This window comes from Nicotiana sylvestris, chromosome 6 (assembly GCF_000393655.2).
Source record: "Nicotiana sylvestris chromosome 6, ASM39365v2, whole genome shotgun sequence".
In the NCBI taxonomy this organism is placed as follows: Eukaryota; Viridiplantae; Streptophyta; class Magnoliopsida; order Solanales; family Solanaceae; genus Nicotiana; species Nicotiana sylvestris.
The window spans coordinates 152,522,582-152,542,584 of record NC_091062.1 but is presented as its reverse complement, the minus strand read 5'-3'; the positions used below and the strand labels follow the sequence as shown (position 1 = coordinate 152,542,584).

Genomic DNA, 20,003 nt, shown 5'->3' with positions numbered 1-20,003 from the left:
AGAGAAACTTATTTAATGGTTAACCATATCTTTTTATAGTCAATTAAAGGTCTAATAAACCTAAAATTTCAGGTTGAATGAACGGTTAAGCTTCCCTAGATTTTAGGAATTTTATGTGTTGAGAACTCTAGTAGAGACGGAACTGGTTAAAAAAAACGGATAGGATTTTCTGATGTTTTTGAACATAGGTAGGACTCTGCTCATGATTTAAATATTTATATTTCTAATTGTACAGAGTATAGAGAACATACCTCTTTATTCAGATGAACCAATACTGATGAACCAGATTCTTCATTTAGAATTCTCTTGATCATGTCTTAATTTACCAAAATAGAGAAAATTTTGTTACAGATCAGTGAGTCATATCAACACATGTCATAGGAGTATACTATTTACAGTATGAAACTAAGTAAAAATTAATCCAGTATTTACACAAGTTCTAGATTTCCTAGCCAATTTTTTTTTTCAATTTTTTTCATTGTGCATCTGAGCTGGTCCCATTAGGTGATCTTAATCATCCCTAATTCTAACCTTTTCCTTTCAAATATTTCTCTACTTAGTGCTTTAGTAAAGATGTCATCAATTTGTTTATTAGTAGCGCAGAATTCTATAGTAATCAATCCTTTCTCATAGTTGTCCCTTAAGATGTAATGCCTAACATCTATGTTCTTAGTCCTCTTATGATGAACTGGGTTCTTAGTCATACTAATAGCACTAATGTTATCACAAAAGATAGGGTTGCAACCAACTTCAATGCCAAAATCCATCAGCTGCTGTTTGATCTACATCAGTTGAGCACAACAAGAGGCAGCAACAACATACTCAGCCTCAGCAGTGGATAAGGCCACTGAATTCTGCTTTTTAGTGGCCCATGATAACAGACATGACCCAAGGAAGTGTGCCATACCTGAGGTGCTTTTCCTATCCACCAGGAAACTTGCATAGTCAGCATCAGCATATCCCACTAGGTTAAAGTTACTACCTTTTGGATACCAAATACAAAGATCAGTAGTGCCTTTCAAGTATCTTAATATTCTCTTAACAATAGTCAAGTGAGATTCCTTTGGATTTGCTTGAAATCGAGCACAAAACCCTACACTGAAAACAATGTCAGGTCTGCTAGCAGTAAGATATAAAAGTGAACCAATCATACCCCTATACAATTCTGATTAACAGATGAACCAGGTTCATCTATGTCCAATTTTGTGGCTGTTGCAATAGAAGTGTCTATTTCTTTTGTTTATTCCATTTTAAACTTCTTAATCAACTCTTTTGCATATTTCTGCTGATGGATCATGGTTCCATTTGAGTTTTATTTAATTTGCAAGCCTAAGAAGAAATTAAGCTCACCCATCATACTCATTTCAAATTCACTTCCCATAAGTTTTGCAAATTCCTTACTTAATTTTTCAGTGGTTGCCTCAAAGATTATGTCATCAACATATATTTGTACTACAAGAAGGTCCTTACCTTTTTCCCTCAAGAATAGAGTACTGTCAATTTTACCTCTCTTGTAGCCATGTTCAAGTAGGAATTTGGACAGTCATTCATACCATGCTCTAGGAGCCTGCTTGAGTCCATAAAGAGCCTTGTCTAATATGTAAACATGTTCTAAACACTCCTTGCTTAAAAACCTAGAGGTTGTTTGACAAACACTTCTTCCTTTAGGTAGCCATTTAGGAAGGCACTTTTGACATCAATCTCATAAAGAGTAAATTCCATGTATGTTGCAAAGGCTATAAGGAGTCTTATTGCTTCCAATCTTGCAACATGAACAAAGGTCTCATCATAGTCTATGACTTCCTCCTGGCGGTAACCTTAAACTACCAACCTTGCGTTGTTCCTTGTAACAATTTCATCTTCATCAAGTTTATTTCTGAAGAACCATTTAGTGCCAATTACTGATCTGTCCTTGGGTCTTGGAACCGGATGCCAAACTTGACTTCTTTCAAACTGATTGAGTTCATCTTGCATTGCATTTACCCAGCCTGCATCCTACAAAGCCTCAACAACATTTTTAGGTTCAATAAGAGATAAGAAAGCATCAAAAGCACACAGATTCTTTAATTGTGATCTAGTTTTAACTCTAGAGGTTGGATCAGTAATTATGTTCTCAATGGGATGAGAACTTTGATACTTGTAAGGTTTCACAACCAACTGGTTTCTATTTGATGTTTCTCCTATGTTCTGTTGCTGAGGAACATACACATGAACAGGTTCCATTTAGGGATTAGTTTAAGTTCTTTTTTGTTCAGTTCCCCCTGTTAGGTTGCCCTGGATGGAAGAATCTGTTCCTTCTTTTGGTGCAGTTTCAACTTGAGCTGTGACTTCACTCAATTCTTTTACCAGCCCAATAGCTTCATCTTCATGTTCCTGTCTCTTAGAAAGAATGTTAGTTTCATAAAAAACTATATGTACACTTTCTTCTACACACAAAGTTCTTTTGTTGTAGACTTTATAAGCTTTGCTATGTGAAGAATATCCCAAGAATACTCCCTCATCACTTCTAGGATTAAACTTACCTAGGGAGTCCTTTCCATTATTGTGCACAAAGCACTTGCATTCAAATGCCCTAAGATGGGATATATATTTGTTTTTCCCTTTAAGTAACTTATAGGGAGTCTTCTCTACAAGAGGTCTAGTCATGCACCTATTAATGATGTAACATGCCGTATTTACAGCCTATGCCCAGAAGCTATGGGGCAAGTTACTAGAGAGATGCATAGTCCTAGCCATATCTTCAAGAGTCCTATTCTTTCTTTCAACTACTCCATTTTGTTGAGGAGTCCTAGGGGTAGAGAAATTATGATCTATACCATGCTCATCACAAAATTCAGCAAACTTAGCATTTTCAAATTCAGTTCCATGATCAGACCTAATTGATGCAAGTTGATTACCTAGTTGTTTCTGAGTTTTTCTAACAAAGGCAGTAAACATGTCAAATGCTTCATCCTTAGATGTTAAAAACAATACCCAAGTAAACCTAGAGTAATCATCAACAAGTACCATCACATATTTCTTACTACTCTGCTCAATGTTCTCATTAGACCACAGAGATCCATATGAACCAGTTCCATTGACCTGGTCGTGCTTACCACTTTCTTGCATTTAAAAGAGGATCTTACCTGCTTCCCCCTTGCACAAGCCTCACAAACTTTGTCTTCCTTGAACTTGATCTAAGGTAACCCTATCACCAGGTCCTTGGAGAATAATTTGTTGAGTTGATTTAGACTTGCATGACCAAGTCTTTTGTGCCACAAGAGGGGATCATTGTCCAACACATTCAAGCAAGTGAGTTCATTTTCTGAAAGAGTGGACAAATCTACAATGTAAATATTGTTAACTCTTTTCCCCTGCAAAACAATCTTGTCAGTGGTAAGATTAATCACAAAACATTTAGTAGATGTGAATGCTACCAGGTTACCACTGTCACACAATTGTGATACACTGATTAGGCTATATTTCAAGCCATCTATCAAGTAGACACTCTCAATGGAATGTGAGTCTGTCTTACCTACCTTTTCAACCCCAATGATCTCACCTTTCTTCCCATTTCCAAAGGAGACATTACCTCCTTTTAGGTCCTCAAGTGAAACGAACCGATTCTTACTTCGAGTCATATGCTTTGAGCAGCCACTATCCATGTACCATATTTGGCTACTTCCCTTTACTTGGACCTGAAAAACGAAATCATGGGTTAGTCTTAAGAACCCAAACTAGTTTGGGTCCCTTTTCTATAGGCAAAGGGGTGAATTAAATTCTTTTTAGCCCATCCAAGCAGCCTATTTTTCTCTTGAACAAAAGTTTTGTTCTTTTGACTGGCCTTTTCTTTTGCATTACATTCACTTTTGTAATGACCAGTCTTGCCACAGTATGTGTAGATTTTGTTCTCAGGAAGTGTGATGTACTTGCTTTTGGGATCCCACTTAGGTGCTGGGGTCCTATAGCCAAGTCCTCTCTTATTGCTACTGTGGTGCTCTTGTATCCAGGATAGTGCATCAGAGGACTTATACCATTTGCAACTTCTGTCTAGTTCATGCTTCACCTTGCCTAGATCTTCTTTTAGGACTCTTATCTGCTCATCTCTCTTGTACAGCTCATCCTTCATTTTTCCTAAATTTTCTTCTAAGGTGAGGTGTGTGAGATCAACTTTCTTTTTACATGTTCCTAATTTTAGTTTTAAATTTTCAGATCTATGTTCTAAGACAGTAGTGTCAAGTTTAAGAACCTGGTTCTTCAACTCAGTATTTTTACTATCACTTTCACTAGCCCTGAGTTCCAAATTTTTGCACTTGCGTTTAAGGATGACACATTCCCTAGACAGTTGTTCCTTCTCATTGTTTATGACCTCAAACTCATCAATGAAGTTTAGTAGTGATTCAGATAGCTTTTCTTTAGACAAAAATTTAATCTTATCTTTGAGATGAATTACAATTACCTCTTGTTCATCATCTAATTCTGCAATGGACATAAATGCTTGTTCATATCCAATTTCATCTTCTGAATCCTCATCTGAGCTTTCTCCCCAAGCAGAAACCATAGCCTTTGTTGATCCTTTGTTCTTCTTGGGTTGAACCTGTTCCTTCTTCCTATTTCTTCGTTCAGCCCTTTCCTTTCAATTTCCCACCGAGGACAATTCATGATCATGTGGTCAGTCTTACCACACTTATAGCAGCCCTCATTGGTCTGTTTTTCAGCAGCCCTTGGTTTGTTGAAGGTTTCACCTCTTGAAGAACCCTTTCCTCTCATTAGGTACTTCTTGAAATCCCTTGTGATCATAACCATTTCATCATCCTCTAAGTTCGCACCTTTGGCTATTCTGAGAGCCAAACTTCTTTCCTTCTTGGGTGCATCCATCTTCATGGTTTGCCTTCTCAGTTCATAGACAGTGATATTTCCAATCAGCTCATCCAACTTGAGAGTAGCAATGTTCTTTGATTCCTTAATAGCAGTTATTTTGCTTTCCCAAGTTACTGGCAAGACCTTTGTCAAGATTTTTTCTACCTTGTATTCTTCACGGATAATTTTTTTAAGAGACTTAAGTTTATTTGTTAGTGTTGCGAACCTTGTGTACATCTCTTGGATGGTTTCTCCTTCCTTCATGGTGAAATTCTCATATTGAAAATACAACAGTGTTCCTCTTGATCTCTTTACTTGAGGAGTAACTTCATGGACCACTTGTAGAGTGTCCCAGATCTCCTTAGCAGTAGTACAACTTTGAATTTTGTTGTACTCATCTGGACCTACTCCACACACAAGCCATTTCTTGGCCTTGGCATTCTTTTCCCATTTCTTCAAATCTTCAGCAGTACAGCCAACTCTCGTCTTTGGCACGTCCACTCCTTCAGCATTCTTCTTTGTAGTAGCCAGGGGACCATCAGTAACAATGTCCCAGAGTTCATAGTCTTCTCCTATGATGTGATCTCTCATCCTGTTCTTCAACCAGGAATAGTACTGGCCATTAAAGAGTGGAGGCCTAGCTATGGATTGTCCTTCCCAATTTCCAGGTGGTGCACTCATCTTGATCTGTTCCTAAAGTGTTATCCTCTTCAAGGATAACCCACTCTAATACCAATTGATATTTTATACTTCAATACCACACAAGAGGGGGGTGATTTGTGTGGTACCCAATTTTCACTTAACTTGATTATAGAAGGACTTGGTTCTTCTATGTGTTCCAACTATTACTGTCACGGAATAATAAATACAAAAAATAAAGAACACAGAGATTTTACTTGGAAAACACCTGGCTCAAAAGGTGAAAAAACCACGACCTACCTTCCAGTAGGATTTTCCCAAACTCTCCACTAAAATCACTGAGCCAAAAACTGCATTTACAAAAATGCTTTTGTAAACCTAGGATTAACTCTAATCCCGTTGTGGCACAAAGCCTCAACTGTTGCAACAACCTCAAGTTAACTCTAACTTGAAAACTCTAAGTACCTAATACAATTGCTTCTAACTAAGCTGAAGGGTACAATGTCAAATCACCTACTACAACTGAACTAGAATAAAAAGACAGACTTTTGGAACTGGTTCTTTTATCTAGTTCAAGTAGCTTCAGGTTTGCACGCTTGAATCACATATAAATTGCTCGCAAAATTGCCTTGCTATTTTGCTCTCAATTCACGTTTAACTTCTGCTTATGTGCATTACCTGTAAAAGAGAACAACACTGATATTTAAGGAGTTAGCAATTAGAGATTGACTAGGATACAGATGCTACTCTTCCATGGTGGAAGAGTTCTAGTTGATCTCATACTCTAACTCTATCCTTTTCCTAAACCGTGTTCTCTTTGTGTAATGAGTCTTTCTCCTTATCCAATATGCAACCTTTTCGATCATGATCAGGAGATATCACTTCTGATAAGTTAGGTTTATCTCCTTCACGTGCATCTCACATGTTTGAGTTGATCATAACTGTGCTTCACAAGATGGATCTGGTCCATGTTTGAGTTCCTATGTCAGTCTTTAAAACTTTACCTTAACTTGGGCCAACAACGCGAATACCTCATAACTATACACCCGAATCAACAAGTCACAACTAACACAACCGACACACACCCCGCAAGCTAAAGCTCAAGAAGCATAGAACAAAAAATGACTAAACATATAAAGAGAAACACATAAGAGAATTATCAAACAAGCCCGACAAGAACGACTCTCTATCAGTACTATGCTACGAATCAATATAACAAGAAAATAATTAAAGCATATGAACAATTCACGAGAATCTCATCCTGATATAACTGCCACTATAGTACACAACTTGGTTTCAACACATCAAAACTCATGAAATCACGAGGGTCCCACCCTCAACTCTGAATCACAAGTAGGATATACTTCAAACCAGCTGAAACTTTCCACTAGGTCAATTCCGTCATAAAATTACAAGTACTGGCTCCCACACTGATGGAACATAAATATCACAGCTCATAACCAACATACTCAGGAATCACATCAAAACTACTGTAATGGACAACAAGAATTTTACTACTAGTCTTATAACTCTCAATAATGAATAGAAACAAACGTTAGACACGGGCTATCACTCATAGAACCTTCCAACAGGGCAACACATAAACATAGTGCTAACCATGAAATACACCTATAAGTGGAGCAACAAATAGGGGAAATCACCCCGATAAGCAGAATGGTAATGAAATACGGATGGTGCTCCTCTATAACAAACCAAAAACATACCTGAATGACATCATCTGGCGCAACGACTTCAAGCCCACCATATGAAACAAATCAACGGGCCGGGCCTCTCCCTCTTGGGCGCCCTCTAGTCACCTAAATACCTCCCTGTGACACATCTACCCTAAGTCTGGGACAATCTGTCACCATGTGGCTAGTATATCCACACTCAAAGCAACCCGTATACTGACATGGTTGTGGGAACTGTGCAGTACTGGTACTCTGAGACCCAAGAACACTTGAATCACTATGCGAATCTTAAAGCGCAAACTGAACTGGCTGACCCACAAAACCTTTATCATGTCGCACCCTACCTCCAAAATAAGAACCAACAGATCTCTCAAGTCTACGAGGACTCCTCGCCTCCCTGTACTCTCTCTCTTGATCTCGTTTGTCCTATCGCTCCCAGTCCCACATGCCTTTTAATCGGCGAGTGATCCCTACCACCTGCTGAAACAAAACATCCGACTCCAACTCCCGAGCCATGCTGAACTGAATATCATGCTTAAGCCCCTTAATGAATCTACAGACTCTCTCTCTAACTGTAGCGGCCAAGGCAGATGCATGTCTGGCCAAATCACTGAATCTTACGGTATACTCTAATACTGACATAGTGCCTTGGCGTAGATTCTCAAACTCCACGCGCCATGTATCCCGAAGGGACTGAGGAACAAACTCTCTCAAAAACATCTCTGAAAACTGAACCAATGTAAGTGAAGCTGCATTGGCCGGGCTACCCAACTCATATGCCCGCCACCACTGATAAGTCACTCCCTTAAGCTGGAACATTGTAAATGCAACCCCACTCATCTCAGCAATACCCATAATGCGGAGAATGTCATGGCACTCCTCTATAAAACCTAGTGCGCTCTCTGAAGCCAAACCACTAAATGTAGGAGGGTCATATTTCTTGAACCTTGCAAGTCTAAGTTGCTCTTCCTTAGATGTTGCTGCCATGACCATGGGCTGAACTGGAACCACAGGCCGTGTTGCCATGACACCTGGAATCTGACCTGTCACGACCCAAACTGATGGGCCGCGACGGGTACCTGATACCTTACTCAACTGAGTACCAACGTATCGTATCATTCTCATTACATCATCATATACACATGACATACGGGCCTAATAGGCCAACATTATCATTTATAAACTCAAAACATAGGCCGACAAGGCCGTACAATATTTCACGTACACGACATATGTCTATAAGCCTCTAAGAGTACATAAATTTCATAAAGGTTGGGATAGAGTCCCACCATACCAAACAATACACATCTAAATCATACTAACCAAACAAGTAACTCCGAAGCAAATGGAGCGCACCAACATCTTCCGCTGAGCTGATAGCCTACTTGGAGGGCTCTCGACCTGTCTATCGGGACTTGCGGGCATGAAACGCAGCGTCCCCAAGAAAAATGGATGTTAGTACAAAAAATGCACCGAGTATGTAAGGCACATAAATAAGTACATAACAGACATAGAGGAAATATATAGTAAATGACTTTAGACATAGAGGAAATATAGAGTAAATGACTCTACTTGTAAGTCTGAATAATTTTGTAAATCATGAAATAATTATAATATCATGCATATGCGTATGAATGTCATGTCGTGCATAGGTACATGTTTCATAACATCATCAGCCTCTGAGGGCATCCCATCATATCATATCGGCCACTGTGGGCAAAATCATCAACGTATACTAGCTGATCAGGTGGTGGTGCGTATATAACGCCATAACCTTTCTCGTATCCCATATACATATATATACATACATATATACGCGTATATAATGCCATATGGTCATGGGTCAATGTACATGAATGCAATTCATGAAAAACACGTTAATAAAATCTCTCGGAATGTCATAAGCCATTTTTCCTTTGAGTAATATCATAAAGTAAACTCTTTTCAACTTTCGTATTTTTCTGAGACCCATGAACAGATGATAAAATATTATGACACATGAAAATTCAACAACATAGATATCTTTAATACTTCTATGAATAGAGTCATTTATGGAATTTGTGCATTTGCACGTTTCGTTTGTATCGTATAGATCATGCCAAAAGAAAGAAGGGATAGCCTTAACATACCTAAGTCGATTCTCTTTACAATCCCTCTGATACACGTTAACTGCAAAAAAACACGTGACAACAAGATCAGAGCAGAGAAAAATCAGTATGAAATTTTGTTGTAGCAAATCGCGTTGCTATCGTATACTCTTGCATGAATTTTGTGGCTTCTTGTTGCTTGTATTGGACATACTTTTGTATATGTTTTCTCAAGAAATCACGTTTCTATATATTCCTTGTAAAGAATTCCCATGAATTCAAGAATTCACATGAAATCTTTCTTTCATAAATCCATTCGTTACTTTGTAGATAAATAGATCTTTCATGATCTCATATGAATTCTTTAATGAAGTGTTTAAATAAAGTGGTGAGCTCTTTAAGGATAAAGATTTTCCGAGATAAAGAGGTCTTTGAAAAATGATGAGTTCGACCGTTCTTAGCAAGCTTAAGTTCAAAGACTTGAATTTCAAAATGATTTCTCTAGTTTCAAATGTATTCTTTAAGTGTCTTGGTTGGTAGGCCCCATTTATAATTAATGCTTAGCAAGACTTCTTGCTCCCAAAGTATGGCACCAACGTAGCACACATATTAGTCATAGTTTAGTTTATTTGTCATGGTCCCATGTGGACAAGACAATTCTTTCACTTACCCACTTAAATTAATAATTAACCAATTATCTCAAATTAGTTAAAATACTACTTACTTTTAACACACTTTATATGCTTTACTATCACGGCCATGTGGTACCTTGTATGGTACTAGTCCATAAATATCGGGTATTTTAGCTCGGGCCGTATTTTACCTTAAAATGTTAAACTTTGACGAAACTCATTTTCTTCCACTCGATCACCCTCTCACCTTTACGAATTTACTTATCGCTTGTTTGAAATAGCATAATACTCTTAATCTCAAAATACTCTCATTCCAGAACTTTTATCAATTTACTTATAACATACTTTCACGTAAAAAAATATGGGGTGTAACACCATTCCCCCCTTTGGAACATTCGTCCTCGAATGTTGATTGGTGCACTTATCATTTTCATAACCTATAGCTTTTGCGAATACTTTAGTACTCTTCTTGCCATCTAGGTAATTGTTCGGTGAATAATTCCAATGGCTAGGGCATTCCCCTCTTTAGGCCTCTTTCTCACACCACGACTTGTTGTCGGAATCTTTCCAATCTTGTAACTGTTACAACCTTTTATCATGCAGCCTTTACGACTCTAACTTTGTATGCGCATCTGACTCTTCTCTTCTCTTCCAGCTTCTAGCCAATTTCTAGGCTTCACTTTGTGAACATATACAAAATTATGTCAAGCTATCCCTTTGGGCGTCATTAGCTTTACTACATCTAAGTAGGCCATATTATATCAAAATTCTTACTTCGATTTATCGTTACCGAGGTATGCTATCGAACTCCAGGTTACTCTCGTTGCTTATCCTATATGCATAAAGCTAAATCCTTTAATGCTTCTTTATTACTATTCATCTTAAGACTGATGGCCCAATCTCATCTCGTATTTTGCAATTTTTACCCATCCATTGTTGATTCACCTCGATGTTGATCCACAATCATCCATTGATAACTTGAAATTTCTTACGTAATATATTGCCACTAGGGCTTATATTACTTGAATCATGGAATATTTGAAGTGGTTTTTTTATCCGATCCACCTGGGTGATACGATATTATTCTTCCATAACCATATTTTATAGCATCCCAATGACTCACCTTACGTGGCTATTTTAATCCTGTCCAATTCATGTTGTTATACCATGCCACCCCATCTTTTATTTATTTGAAGATTTAAGAGAAATGTATATTTCTATATATGTGTGTAGATATATATATATATATATATATATATCTGTATCTATATCTATATTATTATAAAAACACGAATGTTAAAAGTTAAATATTGAGTGACTAAAATATCCTTGAAATATTGATGGACTTTTATGCCCTTAAAAAGTTAAAGTATTTATTTACTTAATAATTTAAAAGTGGATATATTTGTAATATTCAAAATATTAATAGAACTCTTTTTCGATTTAAAGTCAAGTTGGCAGTAACTAAATACCTATATTAAGCTGCTAGAGAATTGTTTTCCTTCTAATTGTAACGTGAATCAAATATATCTATATAATGTATCAAACTGTCGAATATTCCGCTAATGCTAATGTAATCGAAGATTCCGCCGACAAGCACTCTGCTGGAGATGTTATCTAATACTATTGGGATTTTTGTTTTGTGAAACTTTATGAAACTCTCTCTCTCTTTTAATTCGAATTATATTTACAATTCAATGAGATATAAACTTATACTACAGGGATAAGCCAAAAACTTCTATATATTAGTTTAAGAAATCTTGTATATTATTATTAAAAAATATTTTGTAGTTTTTTTTTATTACAGGTTTTTGAAGAAGGGCAATGAAATCATATTTGGAGAAAGAATGTCTATATTCCTATAAGCAAAATTTTTGGCAATCCTATTTTCTTTTGTACAATCAAACAAATATCTGTTTAAAATTGTCACGACCCATTTCCATAATAGGTTATGATGGCGCCCAACACCATTGTCAGGCAAACCAACGCGAAAAATACTAAATAAACTTTCATTTACCTTTACCCAAAAAAAAATAGTTGAAATAGTTCTTTAAGTTGAACTAAAAATCAGAAATGATTAATAAAGTCATAACAATCATACAACCCCAAAATGATATAGTCTACTAATGTGTGTGCCAAGACCTGGTGTCACAAGCTGTGGGCAACTAGTAGAATATACAAAAGAATCACACTATCCTACTGTCCGAAACAGAATAAACAGCAAAAAAATACATAAGAAAGACTTCTTCAGGCTACTGAATGGCACGGGAGGGAAGCAACTCACCGTAGAAGTCTCGAGTCCGCTCAGGGATGCGCACCAGACTGATAGCCAGATACACCTGCCTCAGATCCTGTACAATTAAGTACAAAAGTGTAGTATGAGTACATAAACAATATGTACCCAGTAAGTATCCCGTCTAATCTCGAAGAAGTAGAGACGAGAGGTCGACTCGATACTTACTAGGGTCAAATAATATGAGAAAGAATTTGTAATAAGCATGGATAGCACAGTTTATTAGAATTGTATGGCAAGGATTAACAATTCTTTTTTTCCAAATAATATCATGGGTATCCATTTACGTTTCAAGGAATATATGAAGTTCAGACCACAAAAAAATACTAAGTAAAGCATGCACAAGCAATACCGAGGGATGTATGGCCCGATCCAACATAAAAGTAAATTGTGCACTGCCGAGGGTCGAACTGCTCGAACCATAGATGCATCTATTACCCCGCTCGTGAATTACACGTGCGAAGCGGTCAAATATAAATAAGCTCATCAACAAGCAGATATATATATATATATATATATATATATATCTGAGGAGTAGTTATTCACAGGAATATCCAAATTTTCTTTAAAAGACCAAACAGGGTAAGGTTCCCCCACTAGTCTCATTTACCTTAATCAACATAATTTATACGAATCCAAATTTAACATCGAGTTACAAGAATATGACGTAGAGCATGCTTTTGGGTCCTAGACTACCCAGACTTAACATAATAGTCGTTACGCACAGACCCTCGTCACCCGAGTAGGCTTGCTTCCTGTAGCACCAGCCGTCTCTCAGGCTGGAGGAGGAGCCCAGACTCCTGCTACTCGCACTCCAGAGCAGGTAGCTCCCCAGATTTAAACTCCAGCGGTTCAGCCAGTTGGAGCAGTTCAGCCAGGTGTGGTAGCTCAGACCGGTGATGGAGCAGCTATGTCTGTCGATGCCTTGTGGAGGCTGGATAGGTTCACCAAGCTCTTTACTACTACTTTCAGTGGTGCATCTACTGAGGATCCCCAGGATTATCTAGACAACTGTTATGAGGTTTTTAGGAATATGGAGATAGTTGAGACCAATGGGGTCAATTTTGCTACTTTTCGCTTGTTTGGATCCGCTAAGATTTGGTGGAGGGATTTCTGTTTGGCTAGACCAGCCAGATCGCCATCTTTGACTTGGGAGCAGTTTACACAGCTATTTCTGGAGAAGTTTCTCCCCATCACTCAGAGAGAGGCCTATTAGAGGCAGTTTGAGCATCTCCAGCAGAGGTTTATAACTGTTACCCAGTATAAGACCAGATTCATTGACTTGGCTCGTCATGCTCTTGTCATACTTCCTACCGAGAGAGAGAGGGTGAGGAGGTTTATTGACGGTCTTATTCAGTCGATTCGTCTTCAGATGGCTAGGGAGACTGGGAGTGAGATTACTTTCCAGGAGGCGGCCAATGTGGCCAGGAGAGTGGAGATGGTTCTGTCGCAGGGAGGTAGTCATGGGTCGGATAAGAGGCCCTGTTATTCAGGCAAATTCAGTGGTGCCTCGTCTGGAGGCAGGGATTCATATGGTAAATGCCATCCTCCTAGGCCCTTTTAGTTAGCACTTCAGGTTTCTCATGGTGCTTCAGGTGGCCGTGGTTCTCACATGCAGTATTCTGATCAGCAGTCCTATAGTGCACCACCAGCTCCTATCAGTGCACTGCCGCTCCATAGGTTTTGGGGTGGTCATTTAGGTTGCCAGGGTCAGTCTCAGTTTCTTCAACTGCAGCACTCATGTAGATGTTATGACTGTGGTGAGTATGGTCATATCCGGAGGGCTTGTCCGAGGTTGGTAGGTACTTAGTCGCAGCAGCAGGTTTCCCGTGCCATGGTTTAGGCACCAGGTGTTCCGCAGACCGCCCAGCCAGCTAGAGGTGGAGGTAGAGGTGCTAGAGGTGGAGCTCAGACTACTAGAGGTGCAGACCAGCCAGCTACAGGCTGTCCTAGGGATGTAGTCCAGGGTTGTGGGGCCCAACCCCGATGTTATGCTCTTCCATCCAGGCCTGAGGCTGAGGCTTCCGACGCAGTTATCACAGGTACTGTTCTGGTTTGTGATAGAGATGCTTCAGTGTTATTTGATCTAGGGTCTACATACTCGTATGTGTCATCTTATTTTGCACCATATCTGGTCATGCCTAGTGATTCTTGAGTGCTCTTGTTTATGTGTCTACACTAGTGGATAATTCTATTATGATAGATCGAGTCCATCACTCTTGTATAGTTGTGATTGGGGGTCTTGAGACTCGTGTAGATTTATTGCTTCTAGACATGGTCGATTTCGATGTTATATTGGGGATGGACTGGTTATCACCTTACTACGCTATCTTGGACTATCATGCCAAGACTGTGACCTTAGCCTTGCCGGTTTTGCTCCGTTTAGAGTGGAGAGGGAATCCTGGTCATTCTACCCGTAGTGTTATCTCTTATGTGAAGGCTCGGCGTATGGTCGATAAGGGGTGTTTGGACTATTTGGCATATGTTCGTGATTCTAGTGTTGAGGTTCCTTCTATTGATTCTGTGCCCGTTGTTCGTGAGTTTCCTGAGGTATTCCCTTCAGACCTGCTGGGTATGTCACCTGACAAGGATATTTATTTTTGCATTGATTTGCCTCCGAGAAGTCAGCCCATTTCTATTCCGCCGTATCGCATGGCCCCGCCTGAGTTGAAAGAGTTAAAGGAGCAGTTGCAAGACTTTCTTGAGAAGGGTTTTATTAGAGCCAGTGTTTTGCCTTGGGGTGCGCCGATGTTGTTTGTTAAAAAGAAGGATGGATCGATGAGGATGTGTATTGATTACCGGTAGTTGAACAAGGTTACAATTAAAAATAAATATCCATTGTCAAGGATTGATGATTTGTTTGATTAGCTTCAGGGTGCCAAGGTATTTTCAAAGATTGACTTGAGATCTGGCTACCATCAGTTGAGGATTATGGCATCCGATGTCCCTAAGACAGCTTTTCGCACTCGGTACGAGCACTATGAGTTCTTGGTGATGTCATTCGGGTTGACAAATGCCCCAACAACTTTTATGGATTTGATGAACCGAGTGTTCAAGACTTACTTGGATTCGTTCGTGATAGTCTTCATTGATGATATTTTGATATATTCTCGCAGCCGGGAGGAGCACGAGCAGCATCTTAGAGTGATTCTTCAGACCTTGAGGGATAGTCAGTTATATGCTAAGTTCTCGAAGCGTGAGTTTTGGTTGAGTTTAGTTGCATTTCTGGGTCATGTTGTATCAACAGAGGGTATTCAGGTTGATCTGAAGAAGATTGAGGCAGTCAAGAACTGGCCTAGACCAGCATCAGCTACAAACATTCGGAGTTTCTTGGGATTGGCAGGCTACTATTGTTGGTTCGTGGAGGGATTCTCATCTATCGCAGCCCCGATGACTAGGTTGACCCAGAAGGGTGCCCAGTTCAGATGGCCGTATGAGTGTGATGCGAGCTTTCAGAAGCTCAAGACAGCTTTGACTATGGCCCCGGTGTTGGTTTTGCCTACAGGTTTAGGGCCTTATACAGTCTATTGTGATGCATCTCGTATTGGACTTGGTGCAGTATTGATGCAGGATGGCAAGGTCATTGCCTATGGTTCACGGTAGTTGAAGATTCATGAGAAGAACTATCTAGTTCATGATTTAGAGTTAGCAGCCATTGTTCACGTGGTAAAGATTTGGAGGCATTATATTTATGGCGTGGCATGTGAGGTGTTCACGGATCATAATAGTCTTTAGTATTTGTTCAAGCAAAAGGAGTTGAATTTGAGGCAGAGGAGGTGGTTGGAGTTGTTGAAAGACTATGATATCACCATCTTATATCATCCGGGAAAGGCAAACGTGGTGACCGATGCTTTGAGTAGGAAGTCAGCCAGTATGGGTAGTCTTGCTTATATCCCGGTCGGTGAGAGACCGCTTGCTTTGGATGTTCAGGATTTGGCCAATCATTTCATGAGGTTGGATGTTTATGAGCCCAGCCATATGTTAGCTTGTACAGTCACTCATTCTTCGTTATTGGAGCATATCCGTGAGCGGCAGTATGATGATCCCCATTTGTGTGTCCTTAGAGACACGGTGCAACACGGAGGTGCCAAGCAGGTCACCTTAGGTGATGATGGAGTTTTAAGATTGCAGGGTCGCGTTTGTGTGCCTAATGTGGATGGTCATCGAGAGTTGATTTTAGAGGAGGCCCATAGCTCCCGATACTCTATTCATCAGAGCGCCGCAAAGATGTATCAGGATTTGCGGCAGTATTATTAGTGGCTGAGAATGAAGAAGGATATCGTTGCATATATGGCTCGGTGTTTGAATTGTCATCAGGTTAAGTACGCACATCAGAGGCCCAGTGGTTCATTTCAGAAGATTGAGATTCCTGAGTGGAAGTGGGAGCGTATCACTATGGACTTTGTTGTTGGTCTCCCACGGACTCAGAGGAAGTTTGATGCAATGTGGGTTATTGTTGATAGGCTGACCAAGTCAGCGCATTTCATTCCTGTGGCAGTCTCTTATTCTTCTGAGAGGTTAGCTGAGATCTATATCCGGGAGATTGTTTGCCTTCATGGTGTGCCCGAGTCTATCATTTCGGATCGAGGTACGCAGTTTACCTCCCATTTCTGGAGAGCAGTTCAGCGAGAATTGGGCACACAGGTTGAGTTGAGCACATTGTTTCATCCCCAGACGGACGGACAGTCTGAGCGGACTATTCAGATTTTGGAGGATATGCTTTGAGTTTGTGTCATTGACTTTGGAGGCTCGTGGGATCAGTTTTTGCCTTTAGTAGAGTTTGCCTACAACAACAGCTACCAGTCGAGTATCCAGATGGATCCTTATGAGGCTTCATATGGTAGGCAGTGTCGGTCTCCGGTTGGATGGTTTGAGCCTGGAAAGGCTCGATTATTAGGTATGGATCTGGTTCAGGATGCCTTGGACAAGGTCAGGATTATTCAGGATAGGCTTCGTACATCTCAGTCCAGGAAAATGAGTTATGCCAACCGCAAGGTTTGAGGTTTGGCTTTCATGGTCGGTGAGTGGGTATTGCTTCGAGTGTCACCTATGAAGGGCGTGATGAGATTTGGGAAGAAGGGCAAGCTTAGCCCTAGGTTCATTGGCCCATTTGAGATTCTTGATCGAGTGGGAGAGGTGGCTTATAGACTTGCATTGTCGCCGAGCTTATCAGCCGTACATCCAGTGTTTCATGTGTCTATGCTTCGGAAGTATCACGACGATCCATCCCACGTGTTAGATTTCAGCACTGTCCAGTTGGACAAGGACTTGTCTTATGAGGAGGAGCCGATAGCTATTCTAGACCGGTAGGTTCGTTAGTTGAGATCAAGGAGTTTTCCTTATGTTCGTGTTCAGTGGAGAGGTCAGCCTCTTGAGGCATCGACCTGGGAGTCTGAATTCGATATGCGGAGCCGTTATCCCCATCTTTTCCTCGACTCAGGTACTTCCTTCTTCTATCCGTTCGAGGACGAACAATTGTTTTAGAGGTGGAGAATGTGATGACCCAAGAGGTCATCACTTGTTTTAAATGAAATTTTGCGTTCTGAGGCTTTAAAGGCCTCTTTTAGCATCACATCAATTTGTGTGCACAGTCCGGGTGCGTAGCTGGAAAGCTTATATGTGAAAATCTGTGAAAAATAATAAATTTTGACTATAAAATGAATTAATTTGACTTCGGTCAATGTTTTGGGTAAACGAACCCAGACCCGTAATTTGACAGTCCTAGAAGGCCCGTAGGAAAATATGGGACTTGGCCGTATGCCCGAAATCGAATTCCGAAGTCCCAAGCCCGAGAATGAATTTTTAAAGAATTTTTTTTTCTGAAATTGTTTAAAGGATTTGGAAATGAATTTTGATCAGAACATGTTGGTATCGGACCTGTATTTTGGTTCCGGCACCTGGTACAGGTCTTATATGTGGTTTAAGATAATCCTATGAAGTTTGGTAAGAAACGGAGGTCATTTGACGCGATTCGGACCTTAAATGCAAATTTGGTGTTTTAAGAAGTTTTGAAATATTTCTTTGATTTTGAGGTTTAATTCGATGTTAATGATGTTATTTTGGCGATTTGATCGCACAGATAAGTTCATATGATGTTTTTGAGTTAGTACGTATGTTTGGTTTGGAGCCCCGAGGGCTCAGGTGAGTTTCGGATGTGTTTCCGAAGGTTTTAAACTCTTAAAAAGTTGCAGGTTTTCAGTTGCTGGTATTCTGGTATTTCCATCTTCACTTTAGCGGGAGGACCCTCGCGAACGCGATGAGCTAATTGTGCTGAAGGAAAATTCCTTCTAAGCGAACGCGAGACCCAGGTCGCAAACGCGAAGGCTTATAGCCTAGTCAGGGGGGAGGGAAACTTATACCTACGCGAACGCTACCACCTGGACGCGAACGCGAAGGCTCGAGAAGTTACTTCTCCACAAACGCGATCCATCTTCCGCAAACGTGAAGGTCTGTCAGACCTAACTTATCGCGAACGCGATGACCAAATCCGCCCAGTTATTTTAAAAGTCCAGAAACAGAATGCATTACAGGATTTAACCCATTTTTCACAAACTTCTTCTTCTTCACACCTCTTGGGCGATTTTTGAAGAACTTCTTCACCATAACCTCTTGGGTAAGTAGTCTTTGACTTGTTTTCTTCCATTTTTATCAACACCCACTAGATTTCTAGGCCTAAAACATGTGACTAAGGGTAGAAAATTAGGGATTTGGGTAGAGTTAGGGCTTTTTGATTATTTGGGAATTTGACATCATTTTGGGGTCGGATTTCAAAATAAATTATATATTCGGGCTCGTGGGTGAATGAGTGATCGGATGTTGGTTCGAACCTCGTGTTTTGACCAAGCGGGCCCGGGTTCAAATTTTGACTTTTTGGGAAGAATATTTAGAAAACGATAATTAAGCATTGGAATTGGATTGTTTAGCGTTTGTTGATGTTATTAAGTCGATTATGTCTAGATACAATTGATTTGTAGCCGAGTTCGAAAGGAAAAGTGGTGCTTGAGGCTTGAGTTGGCCATGGAAGTTCGAGGTAAGTGTTCGGTCTAACCTTAGTTTGAGGGATTAGGAGTTGTGTCCTATTTTCTATTTGCTTCTTGTTGGGTACGACGTATAGGCATGGTGACAAGTATCTATAAGTTGGTGTCGAGCATGACCATGAGTCTTAAATTGAAATTTGTTATGTTCTTAAATGATACTACGGATTCTTTAATTGATGATTCTCGATATTGAGCAAGGATTGAGTTTCTTTTCGTGGAAGTTACTTATGACTGAGTATTGGTGTTAACTGAGATGAGTAGATGTTGGGTTAGGATTGGTTATAGCTGTTTCTCCCTTGCCGGGACATAATTACTTTTACTGTTGAATCCCTTGCTGGGATAGAGTAGTTTATTGTTGATCCCTTGCCGGGACTCATGGTATGGTTGTTATTAAAGGTATATAAATATATGGATCGGGTTGCACGCCGCAACAATACTAAATATGGATCGCGTTGCACGCCGCAACAATACTAAATAGGGATCGGGTTGCACGCCGCAACAATGTTATAAATGGATCGGGTTGCACGCCGCAACAATGTTATATATGGATCGGGTTGCATGCCATAACAATGTTATATATGGATCGGATTGCACGCCGCAATAGTGATATAAATGGATCGGGGTGCATGCCGCAACAACGTTATATTGGATCGGGTTGCGCGTCGCAACAGTGTTATTATTGTTTTGTTGTAGATTTTGAATCGTTCTCCCCTATTTTCTTAAGTTTCTGCTAGATTTGATATTTTCCCCGTAGCATGTACCCACTCCCATTTAAATTATTTATT

General features: G+C 39.9%; 3 protein-coding genes across 3 annotated transcripts; all 3 read right to left on the bottom strand.

Moving 5' to 3' along the window:
- Nucleotides 1-782: 782 nt before the first annotated feature.
- LOC138871501 (secreted RxLR effector protein 161-like) lies at nt 783-1,722 on the bottom strand. Its single transcript, XM_070149380.1, has 2 exons — nt 1,635-1,722; nt 783-1,165 (listed from the first exon to the last, which is right to left on the bottom strand). The coding sequence occupies exons 1-2, from the start codon at nt 1,720-1,722 to the stop codon at nt 783-785; spliced, it is 471 nt and encodes a 156-aa protein (XP_070005481.1).
- A 513-nt stretch (nt 1,723-2,235) lies between these two features.
- LOC138871500 (uncharacterized) lies at nt 2,236-5,520 on the bottom strand. Its single transcript, XM_070149379.1, has 4 exons — nt 4,667-5,520; nt 3,824-4,607; nt 3,528-3,677; nt 2,236-2,373 (listed from the first exon to the last, which is right to left on the bottom strand). Exons 1-4 carry the CDS (start codon nt 5,518-5,520, stop codon nt 2,236-2,238), a joined length of 1,926 nt encoding a protein of 641 aa, XP_070005480.1.
- A 2,075-nt stretch (nt 5,521-7,595) lies between these two features.
- LOC138871499 (uncharacterized) lies at nt 7,596-8,195 on the bottom strand. The gene has a single exon (XM_070149378.1). The coding sequence runs from the start codon at nt 8,193-8,195 to the stop codon at nt 7,596-7,598; it is 600 nt and encodes a 199-aa protein (XP_070005479.1).
- Between the last annotated feature and the right edge of the window lie 11,808 nt (nt 8,196-20,003).